We start from the raw sequence: 25,614 nt of genomic DNA on the forward strand, positions 1-25,614 counted from the left end.
ATTATTCCTTAAAACCCATAAACACCCCAGTGCGAGATAGAACTAATGGGTGGTTCCAAGGATATATCATTTGCACTTCTAATATGTATCTTTCTGCTGAAACCGGGATGTTGTGTACCTTTATCACTTTGTCAATCATTTTTTTAATCATCAGGAAAGTGTCAAGGTCACAATTGAGCCACAGCCTAATTCCATGAACAGTGGATGCAAGATCAGAACACAAAACTAATTGGGCTGCAAGTCTACAAGAACACAAACCTAGGACAATTTAGCACAGCCACTTCACCTGGAGGAATCAGGGTTTATATTTAATGTATATAACATGTCTGTTTACAGCATTCTGCAGACGCTCTTATCCAAAGTGATCTCGTTTATACAGCGGAACAATCGAGGGTTAAGGTCTTTACTCAGCGTCTCAGCACTGGCAGTGCACTTTGAGGCCCTGGGATTCAAACTCGCAACCTTCTGGTCCAACAGCTTAACCGCTACGCTACTACATATAAACAGAAACGATTGAGTTTATAGTGATAACTTTGCATATTCTATATAATACAAAAGATGTAGGGTAGAACCTTATTGACAAGGAAATGTGTAGTAGAGTACCTTTTATAGATTAGAGCTTAAGGCCAACCTTCAGATCATACCATCACGAGGTGCTTCTAGTATCAGTGTAAGCACAGTGCAGAGTTTAAGTGTGATAGCTGTATTTTCATACTACTTAGGAGACAGGGTTTGTGTGTGTGTGTATATATATATATATATATATATATATATATATATATATATATATATATATATATATATATAGAGAGAGAGAGAGAGAGAGAGAGAGAGAGAGAGAGAGAGAGAGAGAGAGAGAGAGAGGTAGAGAGAGACAGAGACAGAGACAGAGAGAGACACAGAGACAGAGCGAGAGACAGATAGACACAGAGAGAGAGAGAGAGAGAGAGAGAGAGAGAGAGAGAGAGAGAGAGAGAGAGAGAGAGACCTGCGTGCGGTTCAAGACGTTGCGTACTTGTTTAGGCTTACTGGTCAGTATAAAGTGCTCTATCTCCACCTGCTGTCGTGTGGAAATAACCGGAGTGTGTCCCAGCAGGCAACACACACACACACACACACACACACACACACACACACACACACACACACACACACACACACACACACACACACACACACACACACACACCCCTGTGCACGCGGAGTGGATCAGAAGAGCGCGAGAGCACCACGTCACTTTCACTCTGAGCTCAGACTCAGTAAGAAATGTACAAGTTAATGACAGGGGACTGAGATTGTGACCTGAGCTCAGTGGAGATTAGTGACGCGTGAGAGTGGCGGTGACGGACGGGTTAACGCACTCAGCTGTCCAAACGCTCGCCCTGCATCAAGACCACCGCAGATTTAAGATACATGTCTTAAGATGTTTCTATTTAAACAAGCAAACATGTTTCGAGCACTTTCCAGCTGCACATACCGACAGACTTAAACGTGTCCTCTGCGCGAGCGCGTTCATGCACTACCGTATCATCGCTCTCTAAACAAGCTGGGAAAAAGAAACGCTTTTCCACAACAGGACGTGCCCGAACTGCAAAACACCGCCAAACAAAATTAAGCCCCGCTGCTGTGGCGTCTCCTTTCAGCTCTCACTCACACTCGTGCACACTCACACGAGCCCAAACGCTCCCACGCGCACCAGAGTCACCTCGGCATCACTTCACCGTACCTTCACTGCTGCTGACGAGCAAACCGAACACGAAGAGCAGCTTCCCGATCATTGTTTCAGAGGGATACCGTGCTGACCGACGACCGCTGTCCGTTGCTCGAAGTGAGTTGGATGTGCGCGCGGCGACAGGAAGGGGAAAAAAAACACCGCTCTTCGATTCGCCCGCTTCTCTGCTGTCTCGCGTGCGTCCGTTACTGACGCGCGCGCGCGCACTCGTCAAGATCCACTGCCACTGGAGAGAAGCAGCGCGAGCGCAGCCTCAGCTGCCACCGTTTCGAGTCGTTCAAACTCACCGTTCAATTGAATCGAACTGTGCGAGATTTGATTCGTTTGATTCCTTTACTCAGTGCGGCATTACTGTTTCTGGTGTCTTTTTTTTACCGGTTTGTCTTGAAAAGAGACGAATATCTCAAAAGTCAGAAAATGTTTACAGAAATTTAAATCGATAATAAATCCTCTGCCTCTTTAAGCCACGCCCACTCCATGAACCCTGTTATAGCACCCAAAAGAGAAGAACCATAGACCAAGTGCTGAACGTGCACCACGTGATCCAATTCACATGCACTGTAATGTAATGAAAAAGAAGTTGATCAATGTGAACGCAAATCTATCAAAACGAGGCTTTGGAGACACTTTAAATAACATTTTGCAATGATTACACTGAAAGGAAGTTATTTAAAACATCAGAAAAATCAAGAAAGGTCATTTAACCTGAAGTGAAAAAGCTGAAAAATGTTAAACACTTGTGTTCAAGGATAAAATTCTTCATCAGACAAACGAACCAATCAACTGCAGACTCAAAGGACGTAGAGAAGTGGTATTGAAAAGGTACGAGTTATAAACTTGTATTAAAACCTGCATCCTGGGTATCAAGTCTTTCTTGGAGAATGTGAACAGCTGTATGCCAGAAAGAAAAATTTGCCAGCTTTCTATGGATTATTACATAAACAGACCCCTGACCTTCTGTGATTCGCATTTATATATTTACATTTGCAGCATATATAAACTGAGCAATTGAGGGTTAAGGGCCTTGCTCAGGGACCCAGCAGTGGCAGCTTGGTGGACCTGGGATGGAACTCACAACCTTCTGATTGGTAGCCTAACACCTTAACCACTAGGCTATCACATGCCCAATATACATTCATTCATTCATTTTCTACCGCTTTATCCGAACTTCTCGGGTCACGGGGAGCCTGTGCCTATCTCAGGTGTCATCGGGCATCAAGGCAGGATACACCCTGGACGGAGTGCCAACCCATCGCAGGGCACACACACTGTCATTCACTCACGCATTCACACACTATGGACAATTTTCCAGAGATGCCAATTAACCTACCATGCATGTCTTTGGACTGGGGGAGGAAACCGGAGTACCCGGAGGAAACCCCCGAGACACGGGGAGAACATGCAAACTCCGCACACAGGAGGAATCGAACCCCGACCCTGGAGGTGTGAGGCGAACGTGCTACCCACTAAGCCACCGTGCCCCCCTGCCCAATATACAGCTATGTGTTATATATGATTGTATAGAGCTATTTAGCTGTTGGTATGAATAAAGTTCTTATCCCTTAGCACTGTTGAATTAGTGAATCTGAATGACCCAAAGGAGTTTATTAATTTTCTATAACAGCATGGCTCAGACAATAGTGCCATCTGCCATTACCAGCTTATTATTAAGTAATTCCTCTTACAGTATATTATTCAGTTACTGATATTAATTATTCAGTAACTACATTGAATCAAGTAGGACAGTCATGTAGTAAGGCGAGTGAGTGAAGTTTGTTTATTTATTTGTTTGTTTGTTTATATTTAGATTTTTTACTGAATTTGTTTGTTGCATTTTAATATGTATTTCACATTGTATTGTTTGTATTTAATTTACCTTTGCAAATACATGTCTGAACAATTGTACAAATGCGTAATGAGGAGATGATACTGAAATTATGCTCATCAATATTCAGTCCTCAGGCATATCTATGGACTTTAGTGTCAATAGAGAGTTGCAAGTGAGTTTGGAGAGATGCACACTATAGCACATGGAGTGGAGTTGGCCAAAAACAGTCTCACAAAATTCTAATCTTGAGCCTCATCATGTGAGATATTGACTCAAGCAAAGACCAGTCTAAGAGTCTACTCTCTAAAATCTTGTTCTACGCACAATAAATGAACAATAGATGTAAATATAATAACAATATCATGTCATCCAGTGCAACATTAAATACACAGAAATGACAATAGCAATTAATTAATCATATCCTCATTGTAAGGTCCACAGAAAGGGGATTTTACTGGCTGCAACTCTCAGCAGTAGATACAGCATTTTTTAACACTGCCTAAGCTGAACACGTTCTGCGACTGTACTTCTAGCACATCATGCAAAATAATAAATGTGCTGGATCAAGTGTTTTTAAAAACTGATGAATAATGAAGAAGAAAGTCATGTTGTTGAATTAAACCACATTTGAAGTCGGTAATACGATAATTACAAATAGGACATCATCGACAATATACACCATATTACCAAAGGTTTCTGATTTGCCGACCATCACACCCATATGTGGTTCTAAACTCTTGCTACAATGGTGGAAATACGCAATTGTATAAGTTGTCTGTCACGTTAAAATTTTGGGGTGAAAAGATGTTCTAACATTTACTAGTTCTGCAAAATCTAGTGGAAAAGACTTCCCAGAAAAGTGGAGGTTAGTATAACATGGTAAGACTATTACTGGAAAGGAATGATTGAATATTACACATAGGCATGATGGTCACGTGTTTCCAAACGTTGGCCCGAATAATATATTGCCATTATTCTAGACTCCTATTAGATGTGTATTTGAATGCTTGCCATCATCTAATTTATACATTCATGAAAAAAAAGATTCTACACACTTTACTTCTGTTTTTAGTTATCAGGGTCTAAATAAAAATTTTGTGATCATCTCCAGATATATAAGCAATAAGCAATTATTTAAGCAAACAAATCACCCCAGGAGATGACAAAAAGTAAACAGACTTCAATATGTAATCATTTTCCAGGTGGGAAAAAAATAAGTACACCGTATTATTCAGTAACATGTAGAACCACCTTTTAGCAACAATAACTTGACTGAAATGTTTTCTGTAGGAGTTAATTAGTCTCTCATTGAGACTCCGTCTCTCATCAACTCATGCTGCCATATTTTTTTTAAAAGAATGGGCTAGCCACACTTCCAAGAAAGCCATATTTGTCTGTATTTCTTATTTAAGTTTTTAAAGTGCAGAGGCTTGTTGGTCTGGTGATGTAGCTCGTGGGTATTTCTTTGTATCTTTGAGCATTAAATGGTCTGACCTTGGATTGAATTTTCTTGGACGCCCACACTGCAGAAGATTGGCAACTGTCTTGAAAGCTCTCCATTTGTAAACCATCCTTCTCACTGTAGAAAGGCGAATTTCAGATTGTTTGGAGATGGCCTTATAACCCATCCAAGACTGATGAGCAGCAACAGTTGCATCTCTAAGATCATAGCTGATATCCTTTCTTCTTGCCATGGTGTACACCCACACCTGAGTGCTCCAGAAAACCAAACTGCCAAAAAAGCTATTCTTTTATACATATAATTAATTTTTTATTAGTGTTAGCCAACTTCTGGTTATTCTCTTACTGATAGTGGAAGTATGAAGAGTGTATTTATTAATTTCCAACTCATTTTGAAATGCTGCTTTAATTTTTGAGAAAAATGACTACATATTGGATAAATGAAACCATGCCGTTGATAAATAAAAACATAGCATTGAAGGAGGGTGTACATTCTTTAACCCATGACTTTACATCATTATAGTATTTCCTTTGATTTGCTTGTTTTTCAATTAGCACTCACTTTATATTCCATTGTATTGCAGCTGAGAGCCAAAATGAAGCACATTTGGCTTTTTCAGTACCCTTTGAGTTTTTCTGGCTTAAAGCCAAATGCTTGTGTTTAAAGCCTGTGGTCTAGACATTATTGAATAACCCTTACTTAGATGCTTCTTCTCTGGCAATCTCTGAGGCATAGTATTACAAGTAAACTGCATGCCGAACATTTTTACCATTTTAATTGCTAAATGAATGAGTAACCTAAACTGACAATGAATATGCATAAACATTTTCAGCTCTTTAAGATGTATATATTTTACATCTTTGAGTTGTACCTAAATATGGTCCTTTGTGACAATCAAAGCGATGTCAATTAAAGAGAAAATGACTACACCTGCTCAATAAATAAACGTGTTGTGCCAGTTGAGTGTTAAGGTGCTGCTGCCAGACTGATACATAAATCCAACATAATATCACAGTCTGATGTAATTACTGTCGTGCTGTAAAAAAGTCAAATGAAATGAAATAGATCACATTTATACAAAATTTCAAGTACGTGCCAAGATAAAAAAAAAAAAGAGCAATTACTGGACCATCCTGTTTGGTCTCAGATTCCGCAAAATGGTTCTCTAAGTTTACAATCGTTTTTAAAGATTTGTTCATTGAGCCATTTACCAAAGCCCATTAAGTTCTTTAAGTTCAATTTATCACAGCAAATGGCCTGGACATTTATTATCAGAGGGTAACAACCGACTGTAAAGCCCCCCACCAGCAGAGTTTTAAACTTTAAGTGCCCTCATGAACTTCTACCATAAACACTGGGAGACAACAGTGTGTATTGCTTACAGAGATTCAATAACAGTTTTTAAAAATGGGTGATGATAGACTTAAATGTTAGAGTGTTCGTTTACTAAATGTTTACAGAGGTGTTAGTAGATGTGTGTCTATACGAACACGTTATGAACAGAAAATTTTTACTTTTTAATTAAACTTTAAAATTACCGTTTTAAAATCGTGAATACACTCGGTAGCGCTCACCAGTCTCAACATCTTATGCTTCACACAGCAACTCATGCGTGCAGTAAGGAACGTGCCAGCAAAGGAATGGTTGTCACCCCCACCCACACACTGTTATTGACCTTGTCTTATCTCAAAATCCCTTGCTAGTAAATTATATATATATATTTGTCACCCATGGCTTAGTATTTGTCTGTCCAGTGCATAAGCATGCCTCTGTATTATTAACAAAGGCTTTACTAGGTATACTGTACTTGTTTCTCAGAAGTGATGTCACACTCATTGTCAGGGAAAAAAAAACAACACTAAGGAAAAGGAGCTAAATCAATGAAGCTTGTCATAGGTCTAGAGGCCATGATTGGAAGGAAAGAGCCTGAAATCTTTTTTTTAAAGCGTGACATTATATTGGTTTATGGGAAAGCTTTTAAATTCAGTTTCACACCCTTCTATGGGTATTATCTAAAATGTGATAGAGGAGTGTGTGTAATGACTGCATGGGTGCATTTTGGATTACAGCCTTTATCAATATTGGCTTATCACATGTTTGACAGATACTGAAAAGGAGAGAATTTCCCAATTGCACCTTCATGCATCATGACAGACCAGAGTTAAGATTTTTTTTCTCTCTGCTCTGAATCATTATAGCAGTTATCTTCTAAGACATAAAAAAGTGCATGAAGGTGTAATATACATGTAGATAGTATAATGTCTCTTCTGTTTGTTCTTTACAACAACACTCACATCTTTGCCAGCTAGTATGAAGCAAAAATAAAAAAATTCACTTTCATCCGGAAGGCAATTTACATACTGTATATTCTACAAATGTACAAATATTACATAGCATCCTTAGTAATAAGAGTAATGAATATTTTGACACAGACAAATGCTCACCATACAAGTCACATAAAAGCATGCTTTAAAATGAGATTTCTACATGCCTAGAGATTAGTTGTTTGATTAATGAGACTGAGAGAGAAAAATCGAGATGATTGGAGTTGTTTTCACTTTACAGCTACAGCCTGCCTCGCAATGTAAGTTGAAACTCAGATGAAGCAGGAGCACAGGACCATGAAACAAAAAATAGACGATCACACCTGCCTGCACACAGACTCAGACAAAAGTCAAAACCCAGAAAGGGAGCAAGTTTGAGAATATCGATTTAAGGTTTATTTACTTTAAAGGCAGGTTTAGTCACTATTTTAAGTGAATAAAATATAAGTAGGAAAATAAAAGCTTGCTTGATGATTTGTGGTGTTTAGCTACCTAATTAAAATTGCATTACAGTATCATAGATTGTTCATTCAATCAAGAATAGGAAAAAAAGCACTTTTTTCCATCAGTTCACAAGAATCAAGATTCCACCACCTGATTGAATTGATCGTGAGAATCAAACGCTGTTCACAAAGAGCATATCAAGTCTGTACCTGAATCTGTACTTCATGGCCTGAATTAGCTTAAAACCCAAACTAAACAGAATCCTTTATTATTAAACAAAACTAACTCTTTTCATTTCCATGTCTTCTTGGCCCAGCCAGGTCACCAAAAAGCATTCATCAGCAGTCAGCTGTTCTGTACGCTTCGTGTCTTAAAGGGCTGTGCTCGCTCCAACACAGCCTGAGAGCTGAAACTAAAAGGGAGACACATTCATCAATAAGCCATTAGCGGCTCTACACCAGACGCCTCCTGTTTCTGAATGCTGCTTCCTATAGCCTTACTAACAGCCTATTCACTGCTCCTAGCATGGTTCACTCATGCACAGGCATGGTCAGCTTGTCACTGATCTCAGAGTCTTATTGTGGAGGCTAGTGACGTGTAGAAATCTAGATGAAAACTGAACACATTGTGTTACTTTGTTCACTCTGAGTTGTCACTGTAAATGCTTTAGGCAGCTCTAAGGTTACTGTATCATTAATATATTAGACATGACCAAATGAAATGTGACTTAACTAAAAAGATATATTTCCTGTACATAATGATACACATAGATTGTGCCCAATACACACAAACAGACACATAACCAGCATAAAATCAATCATTCACATTTCATTTATGACTAGTAGCATGTAATTGGCCTGGGGCATTTTGAGTGGAATTAAGGTTGACATCTGGGCTTAATATATTTTAAAAGTTTGGTTTTTGCACAGTGCGGTTACATCCAATTAGCTATGATGAGCAAATGAAAAGGAAGGTGTTGGCAGACTTGTATGCCAATTACAAAGACATTTTCCTTTGCAGAGATAACGCTTATAATTATCACGCTCCTGCTTGCACTCTTTAGGTGCAGATCCATGGAAATAGAAAGTAATATTTATCAATCACTCTTCCTTTAGCACAGGAGCTTTTCAGATGTCTAATCATGCCTGTCATTCAACAACTCCTCCCACAGTTTGTGGAGTGCTATAGATGGGAAAATGCCTTAAGATGTCTTTTTCCCCCTGCAGAGCAAATAGTGTAATCATTTTAAAACCTCCACTGTGTGAAATTCTAGGTCTGTTGAAGCTTGTCATCACAGAGCCATCAGAGCCTAGATCACAGCTAAAAGATATCCTAGATAAATGACAGCATGTATAGTCGACATCTGCAAATATATTAAGATGAAAATTTTGTTGTTGTTGTTTTTTTATTAAACTGATTCAGGTGTTTCTAGAATTTAGTTTTCCTACCTTGCTGCATTAATGATGAGACTCCAATAATAAAGCTACTGCATGAAGTCTGACAAGCAACTGCTTAGAAATAATTTGAGCATAAACAACAGAACAATGTTTAATATCCATCCGATTAGCATTTAATCCCATTTTGCTAAGCTTTAATAGCTTTCTTGTTTTAATTTTCTTGCTTAATCTCTATATTATATCTTGAATGATGACACTCATCATTCAGTTCATATTTAGCCTGATGTATATTTGTATATTTGCCTCGCTGGCTTTCTCAGGTCTACAAAGACAAACATGACTATGTTTAGGTTGAGAGAATGATTTTTTTCTATCTGTTTCCATACCTTTTTCTTAGTCTACAAAATAGATTTTGATAGCAGACACAGATGCATGCACATGCACACACCCACACGCACACGCACACGCACACACACACACACACACACACACACACACACACACACACACACACACACACACACACACACATGCACACACAGGTTGCATTTTCTCAAAGGCTGACTTTGGACACAAGTGAAGGTCAGCTTTTTTCGGTGTTGCAAGAGCTACCCTTTGTTTTGATGTTGATTCTTTTGAGGCTGAGAATGACATATAGAAATGTCATATAAAACCAGACATTGACTACCAACCTCTGCTATCATACACTTCTTTTAAACTCTTCTAAACATTCATGATGCAATGAAGAACGCCTGCCAAAATGTACCTTGTTGTTCCTCCTGAAGCTCAACTGAATTAGATTCAAAAGATGGCAAGTGTAATAACCATTCATAATTATGTGGATATTTCCGCTGCTATTCTTCTACCTACTGCAAAATGCATACTGTACATTTCACTTTGACAGGAGAATACTCAAACAGTGACTCAGAAGATTATACAATTTTATCAATATACAATGCCAACCTACATTCCAGCACTAGGGAATAATCATCCTACCTTCCAAAAATGTTTCTTAACGGACTAAAACGGTTCAGCATTTAACTAAAAACAGCTTGCTTACAAAAGCAAGCACGAATCTACATTTTAACACTTGTTTCCATTGACAACATATTGTGTGTTTCCCACATGGATTCTTTAAATTTAGTTCTGGATGAGTCCACATGGAGTTGAATTGACTTGAACATAATCCTTTGTTTATCACTCATACTTTACAGCACAGTGATATTCTTTTCTTTGCATATCCCATGTTATAATCATTCCATGGAATTAGGGATCAGTGTGCAGGGTCAGCCATGATATTGCACCCATGGAGCAGAGAGCCTTACTCAGTGGTCCACTAATGACTGCTTGGTATGAACCCTGACTTCCAGATCAACAACCCAGAGCCTTAACTGTTACCACTTACCACTAATAGTTCCTACCCAATACTCATGACCTACAGTGGAATATTGTATCACCTGGATTCATGCATAAAAAAAGAAAATGAAAGAAATGACAAATGACACTTTTCTTATCTAATGAACAATGTTTCACTAAAGGTAGAACGTTTCTAGTACTAACCCGGCTAGACATTCTCTGACATTAAACCACACCCCCACACCCCCCACGCCAACCCCTCTCTGAATTTGTCCTTTCAATCTTCCTCCCTCATGCTCTGTATTTGCCCTATCTCAAGCAAACAGACATTTTGACTTTTCTTATGACAATGAAAAAGGAAAAAAAATGACCAGGATGAAACTGACTTCATTTCTATCATTCCACTTTTTCTTTCTTCATGTTTTCATATGTTGTTTTTTTTCTCCATTCCATCTTTTCTTTTCATACAATGCTGAGTGCAATAAATGTGTATTTTCCATCACCCACACAGATCATAACACAACACAACTGCATACAAATTTTGCACTCTGAAAAGTTTAGCAGCTTACTAGTTAAACTAGGGGACTATTTTATTTCATTGCTGCATGCAGGGATAAAAGTTAAGTTATGCAGAGCTGTAACAACAAAGCCATCAAATAAAATATAAATAAAAATCATAAAAGTAGAAAATAGGAGCAAAGAGAAATAAAACCAAAAACATCGAATGATGTGCAATATAATATAAACTAAAGAAATTGTACAACTGTATGATATAATATGATATAAATTTATGCATCACAATGTGTGTACAACCCAAAATCCAAAAAAAAGTTGGGTTGGTATATGAAATGCAGATTTAAAAAAGAAAGAATATTCATTTTAACATGCAATTTTACTATGACTTGCATTCATACAAAAGCAGTATAACGTCAAAGTATTTTATGTTACATAATCAGCTTTATTGTTTATTGTGAAATCCAGAAAAGCTAGTACAGCGACAAGCAATGTGACAAGCTGAAATATTAAAGGCAGGGTCTCTGATTTTTGAAAGCCAATGTAGACATTTGAAATCACCAATACAAACACGCTCCTAACCCAAATGGGTCCCACTCCTGTATTGATAGCTCCGCCCACACATACATACGTAACCCAGGCAACTAATGGAAAGAAATGTGTCTTTATCATAGCTGAAGGGGAGAACAATACGATTGCAGATAAACAAACAAGCAAAAATGACACACAAGCAGATAAACAAACAAGCAAAAATGACACACAAGCATAATCACCTATCGAGAAGGAAAAAAAAAACAACCTCGGTGTCTTAAGTAAAGTTGGCCGCATATTCACAGATTGGAGTTTCCAGAGTCAATAACTCCTGAGCTAAACGCTGTTACTACACAAATAACACCTCTTTTCTATCATAGTAATGTAGAGAGGCAGCTACAACCCAATTTTTTTATCAAAATCAGTTTTCCTCCACGGTGGACAAAATACACAAGTCTCTATGTGCGGACGACTTAGAGACAGATTCCAAGGGACTGTCTGCAAAGTACAAAACCCGAAAAGCGAATACTAAAAAACAGTCAATAACTTCACTGTAATACACTGTACTGTCACCAAATTCAGCTCACACATCACTGATGTCCTTATAGTTATACCACTTATTTGGGGGAAATGTCTTTTTGTATAATTTTTAAGATTTTTTTAATATGAAAATATTAAACTCAAATCTGTGAATATGCGGCCAACTTTACTTAAGTCCCTCTGCGTCCCATCACAGGCCTTCCTGCTCCTTCAGTTCTTTCCAGCGCTGAAAAGCTGATCCTGTATTTACACGGGTCCTACTTCTTGCCTTATGGTAAGCCTTTCTTCGCTTTCTTTCTTTGTTTTTATCCTCCATGTCAATGTTAAACCGCTTTCTGCTAATGTCATACATGTGCACTGAACACTCTCTCCTCCCATATTGACAATACACGCCCCTTTCTGCTCATTGGCTACACGTTAGTTTTGTTTTTGTTTTGTTTGGTGGCCCAATGAAGTTTTCTGAAGCATTTCTCAAACGACGGAGACCCCACCTTTAAGGGGATGTGAAACAGTTAAAGTGAGGCAGGCATATTATTTTATATACGGAGCCTCCAAGAAATGTCAGTCCTTCAAAAGCAAGGATGAGCTGAGGAATAATTCAGCACTCTAAGAACAGTATTCCCCATAGATAAATCAGTACAAATGTCGGCAATTCACCCTCTAAATTGCACAATATCATTACAAGTTTCAAGGAATCTAATGAGTAAAGGGTGTGGTCAAAACCCACTTCTGAATGTGAGTGATTTTCTATCTCTCAGATGTCATTATCTTAAAAACCGCCATGAAGTCTGTAATAGATATTATGACATGGGCTCAGGAATACTTACTCAGTAAACCTTCATAGATGCAAGCTAAGGCATTACTACTGTATGCAGAGTAAAAGCCATACATCAACTTTATCCAGGAACATCACATACTTCTCTGAGTTCAGTATAATCTGAAATGGACAGTAGCACAGTCAAAATGTGTCTTGTTGTTCAACGTTTCAACATTTTATATAGTTTTTAGCCAAAACATCCATCGTGTTTTTTTGGAGCAAAGAGGAAAAAGACCATCCAAGCTTATCAGAGTTATCAGAGTCAGGTCTGATAAGTCTGATCTGTCATGGTACGGGATTTGTCAGTATCAGTGGAATTATTAATGCAGAAAGATATGGATACAATTTGGAGCTACATATGCTGCCATCCAGACTGTGTCTTTTCCTGGGACATTCCTGCATTTTCCAGCAGAACATCACCATACAAAGAAAACAGAACGTGTGGGTGTTAGACAGAAAACAGAACGTGTGGGTCGTTCTCTGATTGAGAATGTGTGGTGCATTATGATGTAAAAAATATGGCAACAGAGGCCCTATACAATTGCATGACTGAAGACCTACACAATGGGGAGAAATTCCATTTGGAAAACTTGTGCAAACTGTGTCTTTAGAGCCCCAGCACTTAGAGGATTATAAAAGAAATGGCACTGTTACTTCTTTGGAGGATATCGTAGTCACTCATAAGTAAATCATCAAATCATGTTGTATTGTAGTGTTTTTAATTTAATACAGGATGGACAGATTTACAAACAGAATTAGTTTTTGTGATCATTTTCAATATTGTTTCTATTTTGTGGAATTAAGGCGATAAATAATCAGGTGGGTGGAAGTAAGTGAAGTGTGGAAGGCAGTGTTGTACTGCAGTCAGTAAGTACACTTCCCCTAATGAAGATAATGGGAATTTAATGGCTGAATAGTGCAATGTACAGTTCCTCAGCAGCCTCAAGGCTTTAGAAAGTAACTGTATCTGAGTCTGTTTGTGTGTCTGTGTATATCCTAATATTGCAGTACCGCCTGCCTAAAGGCAGTAGTCCAAAAAGTCTATGGTTTGAGTGAGTGGGGTCTTTGATAATCCTCCCAGCCCTCCTCAGGCTCTGTCTGGTATAAATGTCCTGATGTGAGAGAAGCTCACCTTCAGCAAAGCACAGGAAGGCACATGACAGTATGGTAATAAGGAGTAAAACTATTTTAGGGTGAACTTAATTTAGTCTGGACAGCACAGATGCTATATTTCTGCAAAAAAAAAAAAATGCTATATTTGTCCTCCTCTTCCTTTCCTCATCTGGCTTGCTTGCTAAAGTTGTTACAAATAGTGATAAAGCTAAATTTGTTTAAGTGCTAAACTTTCAGAGATGTAAAATTATGTTAAAGGGACAGGTAAATGTATTAATGCTGCATATAACATAACATTAAATTGGTACAGATGATCCTTGATCTGGAATTACTTATACCGTATTGGCAAAAATGCCTTAGGTTTATAGGAGCAAGGCATTACAGCATTCTTAATTACTGACAGTGATAAACTGTTCAGTAAACTTTATGCACTTGATCACAATAAAACAAAATAATTGCAAAATACATTTAAGCAGCTAGGACAAACTAACAGGCCGTTAACAATGACGATGGAGGATATGTAGGTAAATTATTCAGTGTACCGCATATTAGTCAAATCTTCATTACAGAAATAAAAAAAATAATAATTATTTTCTCACAAATTATACAGTATATCCTATGTTCATTTACTCTGTGCTGTTTGTATTTAGTTACTTTCTTCCCTTTGCATGTTTTCTTTCATCCTGTCTAGCCCAACTTCAACATCCATTGCAACCTCTGATTCCTGTAATGAGCAATTAACACTAGAGCAGAAGTTGCTTTCTTTAATACGTGGCTTTCATTTAGTTAAGGCAGATTTCCGAAATTAAAGTTGCCAATAAGATGTTACTAGTGCCCTTGGATAATTCCTCCTCATAGAATCAAGAAGTTAAAAATGTCTTCCTTTGTTTTCTGTACTCGGAGGTCAAGTCTACTGGTGCTAATGCTCTTAATTTCTGCCCAAACACATCTTCGAATGTCACTCTCAGACAGAGAGAAATGCTAAAGGTCCAGAAGGCTGCAGCAGGGGGTCGGAGCTCTCAAAGCTCAACAATTACCAATGTGTCTTCATGGAAACTGTGTAGAGAGAAGCAGGGTATAAGAGCTAGAAATACTTCACATGCTGTGAATGTCATTGAGGCCAGAACTAAAGGGAATGCTTGTTTAGTATCTTGAGGTCAAACATGTTATTATCCTATTGATTATTATTTTATTTAAATCACTTCTATCAGCCTACACTGTGTCTACAATACATTTGTTTAAAGCACTTTAAATAATTCTGAAGACAATTTTAATGTGCAAATCTCATTCTACCTATTGCAGGACCAAGCCGGATATCATCTGTAGTGCATAATGTGTCCGTATTAAAACTTTCCATATGTAACAAAGGAAGTAATTAGAATGACTGCAGTAATAAATGTTGAGGTACGAAGGAATTTATTCAAATTCCCCTAAGATAGAGGACATTTTGGACAAAAGTCATTTGTCATTTGCTGAAACAAAGTATTTCTGAAGCTGTAGGCGGTCAATCCAGCTGATGTTTGAAATAATAAATGTGGATGTCCAAAAATGACTTTTATACCACAGTGAAATTAAATTCTAAAATCTAATTGGTCAAAAGATATTGTGATAACATACAGTACAGACCAAAAGTTTGGACACACCTTCTCATTCAAAGAGTTTTCTTTATTTTCATGACTATAAAAATTGTAGATTCACACTGAAGGCATCAAAGCTATGAATTAACACATGTGGAATTATATACGTACATAACAAAAAAGTGTGAAACAACTGAAAATATGTCATATTCTAGGTTCTTTAAAGTAGCCACCTTTTGCTTTGATTACTGCTTTGCACACTCTTGGCATTCTCTTGATGAGCTTCAAGAGGTAGTCACCTGAAATGGTCTTCCAACAGTCTTGAAGAAGTTCCCAGAGATGCTTAGCACTTGTTGGCCTTTTGCCTTCACTCTGCCTTTTTTTGTAAGTGAAGTTTTGTAGGTGGATTATATCAAATTAAATTTCTTCACACAATCCATTACATATCCAGTTATTTAAAATTCAGACATGGCTGTTTGAAACCTTGCATCTAGGAACCTAAAAAATAATATTAATATTAATAATAAAACAGCACAGATTCTACCACCACAATAATTCCAATAATTGGCAATATAGTATTTTGAAATTTTTAATATGAATTTTAAGAATTAAATTTGAAATAGTTAGTATCACTAAAACCTCAATTACTAAAGATGAGTATAAAACAGAATATGATACCTTGGCTGAATATATTTTAAGCCATAGAATAAAATTCCAGTTTGATAATTCAGCTGAATATTTCACATTAAACAATATATAGAGGCAGATTTGTACATTTTTAAATTCAAATTGGAGTGACGCATTTCGGATTACATTAAATCTCTTCACATCATTGCTCCACAAAACACACTGGAAATGCAAATTAAGATGTTAATGATGTTATGTTTGTCACTGCAGAAGGTGACTCTTTCTACAAATCCTTCAATTTAACACGATAAGTGAATCATCTTTTGGTTTGTCTGATGTACAGCTGATTGCACATGAAGAGGGATGGCTGGAAAAAGTCTGTTCTTTGGGGACTGTGACGTTATTGACTGTGTTAATAAATTTGCATGTTGCACATCATGAATAGTTGTATTCTGTGGCACTGCACTGTCAGATTATTGACTTTTGATGAACATTTTATTTTTGTCTTATTTTCATGAGATGAGTGAAAGTTTCTTAAATAGAGAAGCAGGATTGTTCTGAAGAATTTTAAATAATCCAGTCATAATTTTAACAGCAGAATAATAGCATTCTTCCAGCAGGACCATGCAGCACGGTTCGGCTTGGCAAATTACCAGTAATTCCCCATGTTGTCACTTTATCCACAGGAGCTGTGCCGAGCCGGGATATACGGGTGGAGCTAAAAATAGTGCAGACCATTGATTGATCAAACACAGTCACCACAGAATCATCCTGATTAATGTCTCTGGCTGGAATTGCTTCTCTACCAGAGAAAAAGTATTACATTTATCCATAGTACTGTTTTCTTATTGATATATAGTTTGATCTCACATTTTTCCCCCATTATCCAAGGAAAATCCTGCATCTTCTAGCAAATATAAAATGGCTTCCTATTCAGTGTGTTTGTATCCTACACAGGATATAACATAATGCAGCCAAGCTTTCTGCACAATGAGTGTGTGTGTGTGTGTGTGTGTGTGTGTGTGTGTGTGTGTGTGTGTGTGTGTGTGTGTGTGTGTGTGTGTGTGTGTGTGTGTGTGTGTGTGTGTGTGTTTGACTTGATAATGTTTGCTCTGTATTTTTATTTTCAATGGCCCTGTTTGGAAGCGTGAACAGCCATTAAGTGAAAGTTTGCTCTTCTGTATTTCCACTCAGCAATATTATGTTTTTAGTTCAAATGCTTGCATTACAACAGACTGATACCTAGGGTACAAGCATACAACATGCGGCATGAACATCAGTCTCCATTCCCTGCTTGATGTGCACACTGATCTTCGTTGCGGAATAAACCCATCTGCAACACCAGAAGTGAGGAAAAACACATAGGAAACTCACTTATAAGGAAATGAGCGCTGTATGTAAAAACAAGTATTAGATATTGGTAGAGGTTATTTTAGCATAGATCTCTGGATTTAGTTTTGTATTGATTTTATCTTGAACTATAATCCAGCAAGTCAAGGCAATAATTACTGTGTAATTCGTGTGATATCAAGTGTCATCTTTGATATACAAGGATCATAGATCAAGATCCAACCAAGAAAGAAATGAGTCAATTTTATGCTATTGTTTTGCAAAATTGTTCTTTCTTCTAGCTTTACCATTCACCATAGTATTTAGTTCCAGATTGCTCTCTCTCTCTCTCTCTCTCTCTCTCTCTCTCTCTCTCTCTCTCTCTCTCTCTCTCTCTCTCTCTCTCTCTCTCTCTCTCTCTCTCTCTCTCTCTCTCTCTCTCACACACACACACACACACACACACACACACACACACACACACACACACACACACACACACACACACACACCACACACACACACATCTAGCTAACATTCTCCAATTATGATTACATGACATCACATGCAATTTGCTTGTGAAGACTTTCACACTTTTCTGCTATTTTGGATCACAGTTCATTATTCCTCTTATATTAGCCTTTGACAAATTAGAATTGTATTCAGTTGCTAATTGTAGCAAGTTATGTTTCAACCATAAGCCAACAATTAGTCTCCCCAATTAGCCGAAAAGATTATTGCAATGTCGCAGATTTGAAAATGGAGAGCACAGGCAAACTCCATGCACTTGCAGGATGGATGGTGGAAATCGAACCCCAAGCCCAAGCAAACGAGCTAAACGCTAAGCCGCTGTGTCCCCTAATATGAGATGAGATAAGATAACAACAGAAATTCATGTTTGTAAAATCAGAAAAGTGCCCACCTCTCTTATTCAGAAAGATGCAGAAGATCATACTTAACCTGTGAAAAAAGAAAAACAGCTCAATATAACAATAGGAGGAAGTTCCTTCGCCCCTTGAGGCTCACATCTTCACCACTAACAATTAATTGTTTATCACCCTTGATGCTCTGATCCGTCTGCTAAGTGGGGATTGATGGCTGTCTCTTTTTCATGAGCTAAAGAAAAAAGAGAGAGAGACTGTGGAAGATCGGGAGGATAGAGGGATATGGTTGGAGTCAAAAGGCAGTGAAGAGGAACTTTGAAAAGGAAAAAAGAATTGTGTAGGGGAAAGCATAGTGGGAAGCATGATGATCAAAGAAAAAAGACTGACAAATACACACATATGTAATTTTTTAAGAGGATAGAATAAGAAAGCAACAGAGAGTGCAGTAAATGTCTAAAATGTAGAATAGTTAAGCATTAAAAGAAACATCTTTTGGTATGAAGAGGCCCCAAAACACAAACACAGATATAGAAAAAACACACACACTCACATATAGAAATGAGGCTCATGTCAAGCACTGATTTCAATGAGGAAGAGACATTGAAAATTACCGCTTCTTTGGATAATAAGGTTTAATAATACACCACTCAGTATGAGAAGCTCTTTTGTTAACATGCCATGGGGCTTAAGTAGCTTGTGTACTTGTGGATGAGGATGAGAAGGAAGGAGTTTGAGTCTCCTGTGTAACAGAAATGGGAGTCTGGGTAGAGACATCAAACTGCAGTAGAGCCAGCAAGCAGGCCATATTCCTCCAAATCTTGAGTATAAAGAATGAGAATTCTAGTAAGAAGCTCAGCAACAATGGAGGAATAGAAACAACTCCGTTCAGAAATCGCTCAACCCAGAGAGAAACAGCAGCTGTAAAACACAGGACCAATCTAAATATAGGTTAGCTGAAAATGGGATGGGGCACATGCATGTTATACGTATGCAGTAGAGGCATTAAGAACATCTAGAACACACAAGGTCTTTCGTATATGCATTAATCAGCCAGAGTACAAAGAGGCTTTTATAAATGTATATACGGTATATATCATATACGATTAATATATGATCATGAACTTCTAAACAAAGAAGGAAATGTGCTTATCCAGAGCATGTCAGGAAGAAAACCAAGAGTGGAATGAAGTTAAGTGTGTTAAGTGTGTTTTGCCACATTATGACATAGGAATAAAGCCCTAGTTTCTACTGTCTTTTTAACTGCCAATAAACCAATCTCACCTGAATCCAGTCTTTGTAAGTTTGACTTGAATTAATTGTTTAACTTATAATTAGTTTGTATGAGCTAGCCTGGGTCAATGTAGGGTGGAGAAAAAAATTTCTGCGTATGAGTGTGTTATGTGGATATACAGAACAACGCGCATATGGGGTGGAATGACAGAATCGGGTGGAAATGATATCCAGCATCCAAGGCCACTGCTAATTATCTTTCCATCAACATGACTTTCCATAATTCATCAACATATCAGACATCAACATATGACCCCTGGCATAGAAACTCTTTTGGGTTAATTTTTTTTTTTTTATAAAATGACCTATTATTCTATTGAGTGTTTTGAATCTAACTCCAAATAAACACTTTGTCCCTGATAGACAAAAGGGTTTAAAACCTGTAAATTAATGTGACGGTTATCGACTGACAGCTATCAACATGTGAAAAGAATCTAACCTTCTCTTTTCTTTACCTCTGTCATGGTGGAATCTGTTTTGATGCTCTAGTGAGAATGACCTTTCATCTCTTTAGATGTATTCACGCCTACTGCTTATCTTATATTCTGTATACAGCCAGATAGAATTCGTTTTTCTCACAACCTGATGTCTGAAACAGCCCTTCATATCAAATAAAAAGTTTGTGTATGTGTATGTGTGTGTTGGCAGAGAATTGTTAGAGTAATGGGTAATGAAAACACACAAATACTTTGCCATCCCTCCAAAATAAATTCTCATTCAGAGACAGCTGCTTAGGCCGAACTCACGTAGATATCCATTGTGCTATCATAAAATTGGCAGGGACAGATGTGAAAGCCAATCCATAGCTTTCACGTCCACGAAAGAATAATTGGAGGAGCTGGCAGGAAGAGCAGAACTCAAAGCAATCATTAACAAACATCCTCCATGTAAAGAATGATATTGAAAATGAAAATAAGGTTACAGAGAGTCTAGTAAACTGTATTTGTTCATTTCTCAGCCTATGGGTGTAAGCAGAAGTGTCAATGTGTGATTTAGTGGTAGTTATACCCAACAGAATCATACTCATGTATGTGTAGACACTGATTTATGACAGTCATCAATCTCTCTCTCTCTCTCTCTCTCTCTCTCTCTCTCTCTCTCTCTCTCTCTCTCTCTCTCTCTCTCTCTCTCTCTCTAACTCACATTCTCATGTAAAATTTCCCAAATTCCTCTTACAGTTTTCTTCCTTAGTGTGAACACCAGCTGTCCCAGGATAAAGAGCAGACACCTTCCCATCAATCCATCATCATACTGTATCATTAGCTTTAAATCCCTGTTTAGTCTGATGGGAAAAATTATGTCATCACAATCAAATTCTTTTTTCTTCATGTAGTTTTCTGAAACATTCCCCAAGCCAAAACAATGGAAAAACCACTGGCTTTGTTATGATGTGAAGACATTTTGCTGGATTGCTTTGTGTCTACTTGTCTACTTAACCCTTCTTACCATTTCACTGGCATTACTATTCTACATTGCCACAATAGAAATTGACTGCTCAGATATATTATAAACAAATTAATTACTTGACTTTCAGTGTGAGATGTTTTACCTCTGCTTGGATAACCTTGAACAGTAAGAGCCAAAATGGGTTTGATATCAGTGTTTACTCTGAAGTTTTTCATCAAAAGGATTTGTGTGAAAAAATCAACCTTTTTTAAAATTTTTATTCAATTATTTATGATAAATATAGAGCCTCTAGTAAGCTAGGTAGAAACAGAAGCAATTACGATAAACTACAAACACTACTCTTAAAGCCCTGAGTATTTACTTTCATATGAGCCATTAACCACCGCTGTGGTGTGTGAGGAAATAAAAAAATCAGCAAAAATAATTCAATGCTGACCACGGACACAACAATAACAGGCAATCCCGTCTAGGACTTCAGAAGACTTGTAGGACTATTGAACCTATTGTGGTGGTTCATAGTCGCCCAATAATTTACTAATATACTTTCTTTGTGTTTTTTGTCTTTAATTTCCCAATTTTCTATAGCAGCAATGATTTCTTCTTTATCTCTAACTAGCCTGTAAGCACTGGCATGATCTAGTAACTAGGAAAATAGGTATTCTTTGATTTATGTTCAGAATAAACTCCATTTAGTCAGCTGCAAATTAAAGCTGTGATGCAGAGATCAATAATGCATTCTGCATGGTCACAGCTTAACTAAGTGTGCTTGCTAAAGCTCCCATTTCTCATGTGATGGTCCAAAATGTGAAAGCGCTAAAATATGATAGAGCTATACATGAGCTGATAGAGCTAGCAGTGATTAGTAGGCTTAAAAGCTAAATATGTCAAGGTACTATCACACGGGGAAATTTATACCTCTTACAGACCACAGAAGATCCTGAATCCTTTTAACTTGTGTAATTTCCTCTCTTCATTTCTTTAAACCGATTTCAAATCCACAGTAGTCTGGACACTGATTAAATTCCTGCAATTATGCTTATCATTTTGGAATTGAACATCATGATAATGGCACTTCTCAGTATCTTACCTCTCTCCTAATAAGTTTTCGGCTCAAGCACACTTATCGGTGAGAAGTGTTTAATCCACAGGAGAGGAAAAGCAAATAATCTCACAGCTTGCCGACGTAGCTTAAAAATTGAAAAGTGTGTGAATCTTGAGCGCACTCACACCAGGACAACAAATTAGTACAGAGTGGAATATTGCATCTGAACAGGTCAAATGTGCATTTAATTCTGAAAGCAGTTGGAGTGGAAGCTGTTCAGAGGCACAAAGGCAAAAGCCGCAGTAGGAATGATAATTAGAAGCATTATCACCTGCAATTTTTTCAAATGGTTATCGATTTTGAGTGGCGATAATCGCCTGTGTCAGTGTGTGCACCTTTGTGTACTTCTTGTACATTGTCCTTCTGTCTGTTTTGTAAGAATGGAATACCTTCCAGTTTATTTTATATAATGTTAAATATGCTAAATATGCTTTGTATATTATTAAGTCATTATGTAACTGAGCTTGACCTTTTTTTGATCTCTCTCAGTCTACATATTCATCATCAGTTCTTTATTGACAGGCAGCGCAGATGCATTGAGAGCATTAGTAAGCAGCAGATGCTCCAAAAAAATCGATCATCGGCTTCGGCTGTGCTTGAGTTTGCACTAAAGGCACTATCTTAACATGCTGCTCTTGCCACGTCTGAAACAATGCTAATGGTACTAACAACACACTCTCATTGTACTGCTCCTAATGCTCAAGCCATTATCCGCCACATCCCCCAGCACACACACACACACACACACACACACACACACACACACACACACACACACACACACACACACACACACACACATTGCCCAACCTGCTCCTTGCTGTGTTTGCCTCACTGTCACGCATCTAAGTCATTACCATGAGGAACAGAGGATTTGCAGTGAGGATAGGAAATGAGCAGCCAATTAAAAGAAACCAATCAAGCCCCAAAGAAAGAAAGTTAGACTTTCTTTTTGTCTATAGAGTATTTGTTGGGAGTGAAAGAAGGGCAAGCATAGTGTTGTGAAAGGAGTCAGCTAAAAGATGTTTTTTTTAATCTATAATTTTTTTATTATGCAACATTTCCAATAAAAAGCTATTTTGTTCAGGATACAGTTGTGTTTCACATTCTCAGTTCAATATTTATTAATGAAACAAATCGCCATGGGTAAATGTGTATTTTATCCTGTCAGGGACAATAATAATAATAATCAATAATTCTCATTATTGCCGGGTTTCGTGTGCATGTCTGGAGAATAACAGAATGACAATCATGGCCATGTTTATTGGTGTTTATGAGCATTAAAGATTCATACAATAACTGATACATGTTTGTTTATATCCTACACTGTATGGTATGTGGACAAAAGTATGTAGACAATCACACCCATATGTTGTTCTTCCCCAAACAGTTAACACAAATGGGCCACAAACATGTTCCAGCATGACAGTGATCTGTTAACAGTGTGAGGTCTGTAGAGACATGGTTTGACGTGGTTGGAGAGGAAGAACTTGAGTGGCCTGCACAGAGCCCTGACCTCAACCCCACTGAACAGGAACTGGAATGCAGACTGCACACCAAGCCTCCTTACCTGACATCAATGTCTGACCTCACTAATGCTCTTGTGGTTCAATGACCACAAGTCCCCACAGCCACACTCCAAAATCCAGTTGAAAAATTTCCCAAAAGAATGGAGGCTTTTACATCGGCACAGATGACAGATTTTGAAATGTGATGCTCAAGAAACACACATGGTCAGGAGCGGAGAGCGTTATGGTTAAGGGTCTTGCTTAACCCCCAGTTATTATTATTATTATTATTATTATTATTATTATTATTATTATTATTATTATTATTATTGATGATTTTATTATTTTGATGTAAATGCAGCTATTAAATTAAATTTTATATGATTTTCTATACACCCATTAATGTTTCACATACCCTGTACAAAGCATTTACAATATTATTATAGACAATAATTTCTACTAAATAAAATGAAAACATCACAAAATGTTTTCTTCAGATTGACATGCTGCTAGATATCAAAAGTGTAGTTTAGCAGTAGTTTAGCTTATTTAAATCAAGAGTATGTGTAGCTTGACAATTTACTGTTGCAAAGTAGCTTTCCCAACACATGACGATGATGATGACAATAATGATGATGATGATGATGATGATATAGGAATAGAGACTGTTTATAAAAAGTGAAACAGGAATAGCTGGAAAAGTCAGAATCAGATGTGATGCACTGAGTACAAGCTGTGTATAAGTCACAGCTGGGAGTACAGCAAAAAATGATTATCAAAACATTCTCTTTATGCTCCTTCATAACTTGATGCATCTGTGGGATGTGGATACACAGCAGTTTCCAGGCCTTTTTTAGACTTACAGCCTAGGAGAGTGATTGACATGAGGATCTTACTGACAATATTGCTCTCCACTCTGTGGTATTCTGAGAAACTCATTTCACTCCCAGCTCTCACTATAGATGGAGTTTGCAGTCAATACACAATGCATTCTTGAATACTTCATACTTCTTATATCTGAGTAACATGATACTACGTTTGTGAAAGAGATATTTATAGCTTGTTTTTCCCTGATCCGGGGAACATCACAAAGTAGATGTAGCAGAAGGTACATGCTAGCTAGCCTTTATTAAAATCCAAATCAGCATATTAACTTGTAGTCGAAATCAAGCAGAGGTCAATTGATCAGATATGTGGTACAATACAAAATAATCAAAATCAAATCTGAAGAGCAGAAGGAAAGGTCAAATGAAGAAATGCAGACAGAAAGCAAGCTTCAGAAAGGCACATGGGAAAATGGCAATACCTTAAGCAAAGATTAGAGGTGAGTAAGCTGGTATATATATATACTGAGCTAAAGGGGGATTAAGTAGGTGCAGTCAATAATCAGGTGAGTGGGAGAGATTTAATGTCCAAAATGGATTCAGATGTAGATGTGGTGACTCCTGTGATTTCCAGTGGATTTAAATGTTAAAAATTCTGTTTAAATTTTATTTCGAACATACACACGCATACATAGAACAACAACATTATAATTGAGAAAAATATATATTACAAGGTCTATATATATATAGACAGAAATAGAAATAGAAATAGACAGACAATATAAAATGAAGTGCAGTAAGTTACAAGTCATGTACATTTAACGTGCAGGTAAGTTACATGTAGAAATAAAAAGTGCTGTATGCAGATTGGCAATGGCCTGTTAAATTATATTTATTATATTACATTTTTATTAGATTTATGGAAGCCTGATAAACAGATAATATACATAATACTAGATATACAGATCACACGCATATAATATCAATTACGTGTGGTAAGAACACTCCT

General features: G+C 37.4%; 1 protein-coding gene across 4 annotated transcripts in view; it reads right to left on the minus strand.

Moving 5' to 3' along the window:
- The window catches only part of ncam2 (neural cell adhesion molecule 2), a 159,772-nt gene extending 157,613 nt beyond the window's left edge, over positions 1-2,159 (minus strand). For 2 of the 4 annotated variants that reach the window (XM_047815434.1, XM_027164780.2), the window contains exon 1: positions 1,727-2,159. In XM_047815434.1, the coding sequence (XP_047671390.1) occupies positions 1,727-1,778 (52 nt within the window). In that variant the 5' untranslated portion in view covers positions 1,779-2,159. The remainder of the gene's footprint in view (positions 1-1,726) is intronic. The other 2 variants (XM_027164778.2, XM_027164777.2) reach the window with 1 other exon arrangement.
- Between the last annotated feature and the right edge of the window lie 23,455 nt (positions 2,160-25,614).

The sequence above is a fragment of the Tachysurus fulvidraco genome, chromosome 6 (assembly GCF_022655615.1).
Source record: "Tachysurus fulvidraco isolate hzauxx_2018 chromosome 6, HZAU_PFXX_2.0, whole genome shotgun sequence".
Classification (NCBI taxonomy): Eukaryota; Metazoa; Chordata; class Actinopteri; order Siluriformes; family Bagridae; genus Tachysurus; species Tachysurus fulvidraco.